The sequence below is a fragment of the Echinops telfairi genome, unplaced genomic scaffold, assembly GCF_000313985.2.
Source record: "Echinops telfairi isolate 266 unplaced genomic scaffold, ASM31398v2 ScPeMD7_3;HRSCAF=10, whole genome shotgun sequence".
Taxonomy (NCBI): domain Eukaryota; kingdom Metazoa; phylum Chordata; class Mammalia; order Afrosoricida; family Tenrecidae; genus Echinops; species Echinops telfairi.
The window spans coordinates 54,698,644-54,710,135 of record NW_022103899.1 but is presented as its reverse complement, the minus strand read 5'-3'; the positions used below and the strand labels follow the sequence as shown (position 1 = coordinate 54,710,135).

Below are 11,492 nucleotides of genomic sequence, written 5' to 3'. Positions count from 1 at the left end.
AATAAAGATGCTAAGTTCTGAAAACATTAAAATCAATAAGTAAATAAAGATGCTAAGTTCTGAAAACATTAAAATCAATAAGTAAATAAAGATGCATGGTGAGCAATGCCTTGGGCCCAGAAAGACATAGCTGGCGGATAGGTGTAGAAACAATACCTTGAAATTTGGGATATTTTTGTTTAATTAGGGGTTTCTACAATTTTGTAGGCAATGCCTTTGATTCACACCTGTGTAAAAGGTCCTCCAGGAATGAGGCAGAAATAGTTGCCGCCTTAGCTGGCTATCAATCAGGGAGGTGACCCATAGGATAGAATTATCCGTGTTTCTCAAGCAAAGCACAGTTACTTATCCCACCCCACCCCCTGCCATAAGTACATGTATGAACTGACAACCTACCATCAGCCGATGCCATTGCGATAAACTTGCCAGTGAAATCGAAACAGCTATCTAGTATTTCGTCATCGTGGCCTGTTAAGGTTGCCAAACACTTTCCATTTTCAGCGTCCCACAGCTGCAAAGTAAAACATGAAAAGATGCTGATGTCCAGCCTGGGAGCAAAGAGGAGGAGAAGGCCTTTTTATGACTGGCTGACTAACTTGGCCCAAATCACACGCATGGCTTTGGTGTGTTTGGTTTTTGCCTCAGCTCATGGCCACAGGCCACAGCTAACCAACTAGCAAGATACATTTCTGTCAGACACACAAGTGAGGCAGATGGTTGAATGGGTCTATGCAAATCGGCCATTTCACTTAAAAACAAAAACAAAAAAACAACCTCAAAGGGCATGCTTTACGGATTGGGGTGGAGAAGTCCTATTTTTATACAAAGGCCACTATGATAAGGGCCTTCAACCACAATTCCAGGGGAGGTACGAAACATTGGCCGTATAATCAAACACAGACAGACCCTGGAGACAGTGTGCGTTCAGTTGCAGACCACTGCACTAAAGCGAGCCCCATGAATGTTTCAGTGTCCTGGTGCACAGGCAAGTCACGTTTACCCCAGACTATAGTCGATTAAGTGTGCAGCAGCCTTATGGACAAGCTAGAGATGGGGTGAGAGCCACCAAAATGCCACACAGAGACATGAAGTCGGCACATGCTATTGGGAGAATGGCATGGGTAGACGTGCTCAGTGCCAGGCTGCCATAGGCCTTGAATTTGCAAAGGACACCATCTCTGCTCTCATGAGACCCTTTTGATAGGCGTGCAGAAACTTAGAGGCAAAGAGACCGTGTGTTAGGAGTCTTTGAGGTTCTCAAAAATCAGAGTTCATCAATGAGCAGAAAGACGCTTAGACAGCAGCAGAAGAAGATGCCTTTTGCAATAAGGCCTTTTAGTAATTGGAGTCCATGAAAACGACGTTGCTATTTCCTCCATTTCTGCCCATCTGGGAAGTCAGAAACTGGAAATGAAGACAATGACCAACCAGGATTGCTAAGTGAGTGTGTTCATGTTCCCAAACCAAAACTCACTGCCATTGGGTTGATGTGACGCTGACTCATAGACACCCTACAGGATGGGGTAGAACTGTCCCTGTGGGATTCTGAGATGTAACTCTTAATGGAAGTAGCAAGCCCCATCTTATCCCCAAGGAGCAGCTGGTAGTTTAGAACTACTGACCATGTGGCCAGCAGCCCATCTTGTAACCAAGACACGACCAGGGCTCCTTTGTGTAGCTGGATAGAGGGAGGAAAAGTAGAAGCCAGTCGTCGGTGTGAGATGAGAGGGGCTGGGAGAGAACATCCCGTGGAGCTTTGGGACGGGTGATGCCAGCTTCTCCGGGAAGGAATTCTCAGGCATCTCAGAAGTGGGTTAGCAGCCCCATGGGTAACCACTAGCCCACCAGGACTCCTCGTGTGCATGTTCCAGCACCTTTAAAAATGTGTGACTATTACAATGAGCGCGCTGATGCAGGAAGGGGGACAGATAGGAGGGTCAGAACGTGACGGCAGGTCTGCAGCTCACCATGCAGGTTTTGTCCATGGAACCGGTCAATATTAGAGAGCAGTCCCAGTTGAACAGAGCGCTGCTGATCTCCGCACAGTGACCGATTAGATTATACACCTTCCTGCAAAACGAGAAAACACAAGGCAGCCGGAAGACATCTCTTTGGTGTAAGAAACATCAAGTCATTGCTGACTCATAGCAACCCTCTGTGGGTTTCTGAGACTGTCATTCTTTACGGGAGTAGAAAGCCCAGTGTTTTTCCTGAGGAGCTGCTGGTGGTTTTGAGCTGCTGACCATGCAGATTGCAGCCCAACATGCAACCACTGTCCCACCAGGGCTCCTTGACAGGCACCCAAATCATGAGATCAAGTCCATCGATGGAAGGTAAGCCAAATTTTGGCTTATACAAAAAAGTATCTGTCCTGTATTAGATTGAAGCCCCGCCCCCCTAATATACTTATGTGCCAATTTGGCTGAACCATGATCCACTGGTTCAGGTAACATTATGTAATGATCGTCCCTGATGCCATGAGAGCTGATGAGGTAAGCCAATCTGCTGCAAACGGATTAAGGGAAATTTGACAACCTGCCATGCGTTGCAACCATGAGCTGGTGTAAGTGGGGGATGGTTGTGGGGGTGAGACTGCACCATCTTCTCTGTGACACAAGATAGGAGAGAAGAGGAACAGCGATTGGAGGAACCACCTACCACCAAGAAAAGAAGAGCCAGGAGTGGGGTACTCTTGGGCCCTGGGCCACTGCACTGAGACACTCCTAGACCCAGAAGAAGATTGATACCAGGGCATATGGAAATCCTCAAGGAATGTTGGGTCTGCATGTGCTGAAAGGAGACAAGGACTTGTCCCCAGAGCTGGCAGAGACCAAGCCTTCCCCTGGAGTCAGACTCTGAATTTAGACTTCTGGCTTCCCCGTGTGATAGTAGCAGGTAGCTAAGATGACGTCCTTGACGATAGAGCTGACGAGAACAGCTCAAGAGCCCACTCGGCTACTCATCCCAACCCCGCTCTCAGGAGCCACTTTGTGAGAGGGCAGAAACACGCAGAATTTCAAACCATCGAAGGCTATCACATGGAACACCTCACACTTCAAAAAGCAAATAACCCAGGTGGGATGAAATTCTGGAAGGATTCTTACACCCAATGAGTGCCCATCAAACATCTGAATGGCCCTGGCTTCTCTCCCCTTTCCTATTGCCTACATTTTGGTTATTAGCCCTGATCAAGAGCCCTTCCATCAGAATGCTGGATGGAGTTTTGTCACACAAATAGACTCATTTGGTTAACTTCTTAGCAACTAGAACTAAAAAGCGGTACAAAGGAAACTGAAGCCCTGTGATTAAATTAAATCTGGGAAATTAGCTATGAGTTTTATGTATTTGTGATATCCATATGCCTTCCACAGTGACAGGCCACTAAGAACTGACTATATCGTGCGCAGAACAAACCATCAAAGCATGTTGTTTCTGGTACTCTCCTTTTCTGTGGCTCTGGCAGTTACCTTTTGTATTGCCAAACATTCTTCCTCCCCCCACTGGCATTCAGTCAATGCCAATTCACAGTGACCCTATAGGACAGGCTAGAATTGCCCCTGCGGTTTCTGAGACTGCCCTTCTTTATGGGAACAGAGCCCCCACCCACCGCCTTTTTCTGGAGGAGCTGCAGGTACTTGAAAACTGACGGCCAGGGGGGTAACAGGCCAACTTGTACAGCAGTCCTCAGAAACATGTGTGATTGTGGATCAGAAATAACCTCTGAGCAGTGAGATGCTCTGAACTATGAAACTGAGTGAGGCAGTTGAAACCATGACCCTTATGCACCTTTCCCGCCTGGAACCAGCTCACTGACAAGGCTTGGCGGGTCACCCCTTAGAGCCATCCACCCCAGGAGATGGGAAGGGGCAGCCTTTGATTCGCTTCAGGAGCAAGGTGGGAGATTGGAAGGGGCAGAAGGAGGAGAGGAAAGAGCGAACACGTTCAGCACAGGGAGGATGTGGGGAGGGCGAGGGTGACATTGTGGGGATTGTAGCCCATGCCAACAACCAAAATGTCTGTCGCTGTGGAACGGAAACCCAATTTATTCGGTAAGCATCCACTCAAATCCCAATAAAAGGGTAAGAAGAAGAAAACGAGAAATATCCCTTAATGAAGGCATGATATAAGAAAAATAATGAATGTTTGATGTCTGTTTTTAAGCTTTCCTACTTCTGTAGAACCTAACTCCCCACCCCCACCCCACCCAAAAAAAACTTGCTGCCATCTAATTGATTCTGACTCACAGTGACCCCATAGGGCACAGAATCTGGAGCACCTGAGACGTAGGTGATACCAGATTCAACTAGTAAATAACCACGTTTCTTCTCCATGGCCTGGTCCAGGCTGAAGAGTGTGCTTACCTCCCAGTCTCAGCATCCCACACGGAAACGGTGTGATCAAAGGAGCCGGTGATGACCCTGCTTCCGGCCGTGTTGAAGGACAAGGAGATGATTTCCGCCGAGTGTCCCTAGAAAGAGAGCAGGTACCGTTGTGCACATCCATAGATAAACCAGTGCCCACCTGCGTGTGTATAACAGCTTAGTCTAAAAGGAAATGACCAAAAAGAAAAAGGCAATGCTATGGAGCCAGGAAGTAGATTAATAGTTGCCTGAGGCTAGATCCCAATGCACATGGGGGTATGCATTGGGCTGCTAACTGCAAGGTCAGTACTTTGAAAGCACCACCTGATCCTCCGGAGAAACACAGGCCTTCTTTCTACTCCAATAAAGAGGTACAGTCTTGGAAACCCATAGGGGCAGTTTTACCCTGTCTTCCAAGGTCGACGCTATGAGTCAGCGTAGACATGATAGCAGTGAGGGCTATCAAGTCCATGGCTGTTAAGTGAGGGCTCATGAGGGCTATGGGTGTTCAGAGTGGCTGAGGTGCTCTGCTGCTGATGGACAGATGGGGCATTCCAGTACACCCAGAGGGCTGGGGGGTGTTTTCAAAAATCCACCATTGAAACTCATATGAATAAAAATAAATAAATGGGACTTCATAAAAATTCAAAACTTCTGCTCATCGAAAGACTACCCAAAAAATGGGCCAAAGACAAGCTACCAACTGGGAGACTATCTTCAGGAACCAGATAACAAACATATGACCATATGACTCGCTATTTTGGTTTAATAGCCAAAATAGATACAGAACATTGACAACTTTACAACAAAAGTGGCTATCAGGTCCATACCAACTCCTTTTGACCCTAAAAGCCAAACCCAAACCACAGTCAATTCCGACTCGCGGTGTTCTGGGGTTTCTGAGACTGTAAGTCCTATGGGAGCCGGCAGCCTCCTCTTTCTCTCCCATCATCTTGAGTCACAGACGGAGGATTTGTCCAGAAGCAGGTCTCTCTGCTGCCCTTTCAGTTAGCACCTGAGTGCTTAACCACTGCGCCACCAGGGTTCCTGATCGTGGATGCTAGGCCAAAAACATGGAGTCCTGGTGCCATTGTGGTTAAGCACTGGGCTGTGATCCCTATGGTGGGCAGTTCGAAACCACCAGCAGCAGAAAAAGACTGAGCCTTCTACTCCTGTAGACAGTTACCATCTCGGAAACCCACAGGGGGTCGCTATGAGTCAGCGTTGACTTGATGGCAGTGCCTGAGGCAAAGAAAAATTGTTTAGGAAGTAAAATGGTTAACTTTAAAAAAAAAAGGGTGGAGTTAATTTGTAAGGGTGGAGGGAATTTGTAAAGGTCGACATTGTCTGTGAAATAGGTAAATGAAGGACGAGCCGTGGACCTGCCTTCCACCGAGTTAAGAGTCTAGCACTGATGGGTCAGCCAGTGGCTGACAGTGGGAGGAAGCCCCTTGCTACTGCAGATGCCCTGGTGACAGGAACCCTGGGGGGGGGGGGGTGTCTAAATCCCCGTTTTCCCTATGGATCTTAGTAAATTAACCTCATGATACAGTTGTTTTCTGATTGGCTCCAAATGACCACAATTACATGTGATTGAACTAGTTCTAAGCTGGTGACGGTGGGCACAGAGTACAGGACACTGCCTTCAAATGCTCTTAGACAAGGTCAGTCAGCAGAATGATGTTAGTTTGAAGCTTCAGGTGTTCATGGGGCTTTGTTCCTTTACATTTACTGGAAGAAAGGGATAATAAAATGCACACCTACAGACACACACACACACACAACGCAAACTCACTACCATCGAGTCGTCTCATAGTGACCTTATAAGACAGGGTAGAACTAGCCCCTGTGAGTTTCTGAGACTGTAACTGTTTTTATTTTTCAATTATATTTTTACTGCGCTAAACTTCACACATCATACACTTTAACTTGTCAATCACATTAAGATGTATGCACTCATCACCGCAATCAATTTCAGAACATTTTCTTCTTTTACTCCTTATCGTTAGCTCCCCATTCCCCTGCCCCCCACCTTCCCTGCTATGTCTCTAGGCAATTATTAATCCAGTTACTATTGTCTCTATATATCTATCTATCCTGGGCTTCATATAGAGAAAATGACAGAAAATGCAAACAAGAAGCAAACAAAAGAACAATGCAAATAAACTCAACAGCAAGGACTGTAAACAAAACAGGAAAAAAAACCAATCAAAAAGAAAGCATAAAATATTTAAAAACTGACACAACTTAAAAATGGGTCAAAAGGGAGATCAAATGTTAAGGTATTACATCTTTAGACTGTCCATTTGAAACACACAACACCCTTCATTGGCCGCCCCAGAAGGATTCAATGGGGAAACCCCACTGAGTGAGACTTTTTATGTGAGTAAAAAACATCCCATCTTTCCCCCATAGAGAGGCTGGTGGTTTTGAACTGCTGACCTTGCAAATTGCAGCCCAACATGGGAACCACAATGAAATAAGAGTGTCCTTCTATTCTTAATGCTCAGCAATAGGATTGAAGAAAAATAATGCCTAGTATTCTCTTTGCAGGGGTGGGGTGAACTTCATTTAAACCTGGTGCTGTTTCTCGCCGCTTAGCCTATGATTGGACTTTCTTTGAAAGGGTATTCTGGGACAAGGGCTCTAGTTTTCTGAATCCGCTGATAACTTTGGAAGGAGAGGAAGGCTATAGAACACCCATCCAAGGGTTGGCACACACTTCTGCTTTGGGAATTTGGGTGGGGGTGGGATGGCAAGGCGAGTGGCAGGGAGCATGGTGATAGTGAGTCCCGGCTCTATATAGCTTCCCGAGCTGCACTTGACCTGTGGGACCGTGCCCTTTGACCTTCTCACCTACTGCCTCCCGCCACCTTGGCATTTCCTACTAAATATTTCATGTGACACTTGCAGAAGCGATAAAACTCTTAACTGTCACTCCTTAAATGAATCGACTGACATGGTTCACGAGTTCGTCCCCTTCCAACAAGAGTCAGGGAGATGGTGAGGGCGCCACGTTATCGTGTGTGTTTGACCAACTCAAGTGAGTCTAAACGAAGGGCCTGTCCACTTCCCAGGACATAGGGCCCGGTCTCCTGGCAATCCGCCAAACCAGCTGGGACTTGGTGTTGCGATCAGAAAACCAAGGGCTTCCAGGGAGCTCCTCGCTCCGAGTTCATTTTTGTACGCACAAAAGTAACACCAAGAGCAGGGTTCTCCTAAATAGCAGCCAGTGGATGGATAAAGCCCCGGAGATGGCCCACCCGAGCGGCCTACCCTCAGCGTGAACACTTCCTCTCCGGTCTGAATGTCCCAGAGCTTGGCTGTCGTGTCCATGCTGCCCGTAGCCACCAAGGTGCTTTGGGGGTTAAACGATAAGCACACCTAATGTGCAGGAGAGAGAAGAAAGGTTTAAACGACAGGGTTTCACAGTGCTCATCTTACAGGGGGAACGGTCAAGATCCAACTACGGTAGCAGAGCCCTTGTTTAGTTCCTTGTGGACATACAGAGCAGAACACCACATCTGAGCCGCCTGCCCTGCCACACCCCTGCTCAGGCTGCTGGGATGCCGGATCCCTCCCCACATCCACACCAGAGAAGAAACTGGAACAAACGATCCGAGCTGTCTGCCTTCCTTTTCCTTGATGCTGCCTGTCCAGTCCTTTCACACACCCCTTCGCCCATCACGGGCTATGACTGTTGGCTCTCGGTCCCAGCTGTCAGTCCAGGAGGGGCCCCCATGTGGCTAGGCCACCCAGCACTCCTGACTCGTGCCCCTGGACTTGCTTCCGTAATCCCTTCGGTGGCCACCCCTGGGCCTGGTCATATCTTCTCTAGAAGATCCAACTCCAACTGCATCAAGCCCTGGTCACAGTTACCCTGTCTCTTCCACGCCATCCCCACCAGTGTATCGTCCATCTCACTGGTCCCCTTTCTTCTCCCCTGCCCATCGTCTACGCGTACCATCCTGGACACCCTTAGTGCCTATCTTTCAAGTGCACCCTCCATGCACACTTCGGACATTAACGTTTATCAGCTTGGGATGGAAGCCTACCTTCTTCTCTGCCTGCCTCACCCCTCAGCTGGGAGAGCTCACACAAACCACACAGCACACTTCCTTGTGCTCACATGAGCAGCACTCCTGATATTAACATGTCTTTGGCTGGCTTTTCTCTACTCTCCATTCCCTACTCTTGTCCTAGCCCTCTCTTCACCTACTCCTCAGCAGATAACCTGGCCACTTGCTACTTCCCTGAGAATACTGCCCTATGGGGGCTCGGGCTAAGGGGGTGAGGAGGGGGAGGATCATCCCCTCCTGGCCCTCACTTTTCTTTCCTTCAATCTGATGAAGAGCTGTCCCTTCATCCATCCTAAACCTCACCTTCCATGCACTCCTGGGAAGGAGGTGCCCCTAGCTCATCCTTCTCTTAGACCAGGGCCTTCCTGGTGGCCTATGAACTTGAGTTTCTCCCACATAAAAACACACCTTCCCTTGGCTCTCTGTCACCCTCTTGACTACCCCATCCCCTCCAGTTATAAGCCAAAAAAAAAGTCTGCCATCAATATATTTCCAATATATTTCACTCTTCTAATCCACTATCCAATCCACTGTACTCAAACCACCTTGCCTAAACGTCCATTTCCAGGGACTCGGTCAGTCATCTCGCTGAAAGCTCCCTGGCATCTGGCCCTGCTGGCTTCTCAGTTCCTGATCTTTTCTCCCTTCCTGACAGCCTGGACAGCGCTCTCCTTTTCTTCTCTGGCTGCCTTTCTCTGTTTCATGTCTTGGGACATCTTTCCAAGGTCCTGACCTTCCCCTCACCATAGCCTTCCTTTCATCTGCAATGATCAATTGCCCAGTGGTTTCAATCACTACCTATATACCAGTGACTCACACATCCATGCCTCCTTCCCAGGCCTCAATTCTCAATGCCAGCCCCAAAGAACCAGAGGGTGGGATCCGTTTTCAGATGGATAGCCTCTATCTGCCTAAGACCTGAGAGTCAGGCAAACCAGACCTGGCCCTCCCCTCTGGCTTAGGAATTGGTGAGTGGCCCTGCCAGTCCACCCAACCCCAAGTCCAGGGCCCATGCCTCCTGTCTACTTGACGACCAAGCCCTCCTCCTTTCATATCTGTCACACTCTCTTCAGCTGGCTTACAATAGACCTTCATCTTGACCACTTAGATGGGAAGGATATCTTGTCCACCCCCCACTGCTCCTTTACGCAGCCCAACAGCTACACGACCATACCAGCCCAAGGCTGAAAGGCCTCATCAGCGCCAGCCTGTCTGTCAGATAAAACCCAGATTCATAAGACTGGGATAGCACCAAACAAAACAAAGCAAAGCCCACTGCCATCTTGTCACGTTCATTCTGACGCACCGTGGCCCCACAGGACAGCGTAGAAACGCTCCCTACATTTGCTGAGGCTGTTGATCTTCCTGCGAGCAGATAGCCTCGTCTTGTCCCATGGAGCAGCTGATGGGTTTGAACTGCTCTGTTGGCTGCCCACTACACCACCACCGCCTCTGGATGGCATGAAACCACAACAGGACCCACTGCCACCGAGCCCATTCCGACTCACAGAAACTCTAAGGGAAAGAGTAGAACTGCCACCCAGGGGGCTTCAAAGCTGTACGTGGTCACCAGAGCAGACAACGTCTCTCCCTCGGAGCAGCTGATGGACTTGAACTACTGTTCTTGCTTGCACTTAGCAGCTCAAATTGTAGCCCACGACGCCACCAGGGCTCCTTTGGTGGCATGGAAAGTTCTATCAAGTTTCATCATGAGACCCTTCCCTGGTTCTCCCACTTCAGTCACAGACACCCTGTGCTCTGGCCTTCGGTGGACAACAACTGTACCAAGGCTAGGATGCCCTTAGCAGTCAGGCAGTGAGGTTATGGGGCTCAGACAGATGACCCCAGGGTGTTGCATGTCTGTATTAACATACACTGTACATTCTATCACATGGGGGGGGTGTGGAGGCCACTGCACTGGCCAAGAAGAGCCTCGTGGCTCCTCAAGCACACACCATGGTTGGCCACCCCTCTGGGCCTTGGCCTGTGCTGTCCCCTATGCCTGCAATGCTTGTACCTCCTCCTCTGTGAAATCTTTCCACAACAACCCCTATTGTCCAAGAATCCTGGGCCTCTTCCCTTTGTGCCCTCACTAAACACCTGGCCTACATTCCTACAATGCCTCTCAGAACATAGGTGTTGACGCCTTTCTCCCTCTACTGGACTGCCGAGTCCCCAGAGAGCAAGAAGCGTGTCGGATCCACCTGGGTGCCGAGGCCATGGCTGCACACAAAGTCCACCTGGATTGGATGGATGCTGCTGCACATGAAAGCACAACTGTCTTCCTAGGGTTGATGACTAAGGAAATTCTTTTAAAAATCCCCGAGCGTGATATATGCTCCCCGTGGGCACTCCAGGAGGACAAGGGCCCATCTCTTTCTGGTGCCCTTGGGCAGGTCCCTGAAGCTCTCTGTGATCCAGCATCAAGTATTAACACTGCAACTGCCAAGGGTTCAGAGCACTGGTGGTGGAGTGGTCACACATTGGGCTGCGAACCTCCGGGTACGCAATTTGATGTCCAAAGCTGCTCCACAGGGGACAGGCAAGGTTTTCTATACCTGTGAACAACTGCCTCTTGGAAACCCCCCAGGCCAGTTCTCCCCTTCCCTAAGGGTTGCTAGGAGTGGGCACCGACTGGAGGGCAGTGAGTGAGTTCTTAGGCTTGTTAGGAGACGCGTCTATGCCAATACTTGCCAAGGGAGGGAGGAGACAGTGACTCAAGTAGAGTAAACCCCACCCTTCAGGTGCCAAGTGCCTGAAGCTGCTGTTGGCTGAGTCTACCAAGAGTCTGAGGGATGAATGGAAATAAAATTTACTCCTATAAAAGAGGAATCAGCCTGCTTCTTTTTAAAGGCTATTACTCGTTTCCTAGGGTGCCAATTAGCTTGCTAATAGCAATCATATGTAACGCAGAATTGGCCAAGGGCAAGGACTTCCCAATGGGGAGAGCTATTTAGAGTCTGGGGCTATTTATGCAAATTTGAATGCCAAAGATAGCACAAAAACCATCAGCCGAAATATTTTACATGATGAGATATATAAATAAATATAT

At 48.7% G+C, this 11,492-nt stretch overlaps 1 protein-coding gene across 1 annotated transcript in view; it reads right to left on the bottom strand.

Moving 5' to 3' along the window:
• DAW1 (dynein assembly factor with WD repeats 1) overlaps positions 1–11,492 on the bottom strand; it is a 48,706-nt gene that overhangs the window by 9,865 nt on the left and 27,349 nt on the right. The window contains exons 7-10 of the mRNA XM_004701818.2: positions 7,638–7,745; positions 4,362–4,468; positions 1,968–2,070; positions 397–511 (exon numbers count right to left, since the gene is read on the bottom strand). Coding sequence (XP_004701875.2) covers positions 397–511; positions 1,968–2,070; positions 4,362–4,468; positions 7,638–7,745 — 433 coding nt within the window. The remainder of the gene's footprint in view (positions 1–396; positions 512–1,967; positions 2,071–4,361; positions 4,469–7,637; positions 7,746–11,492) is intronic.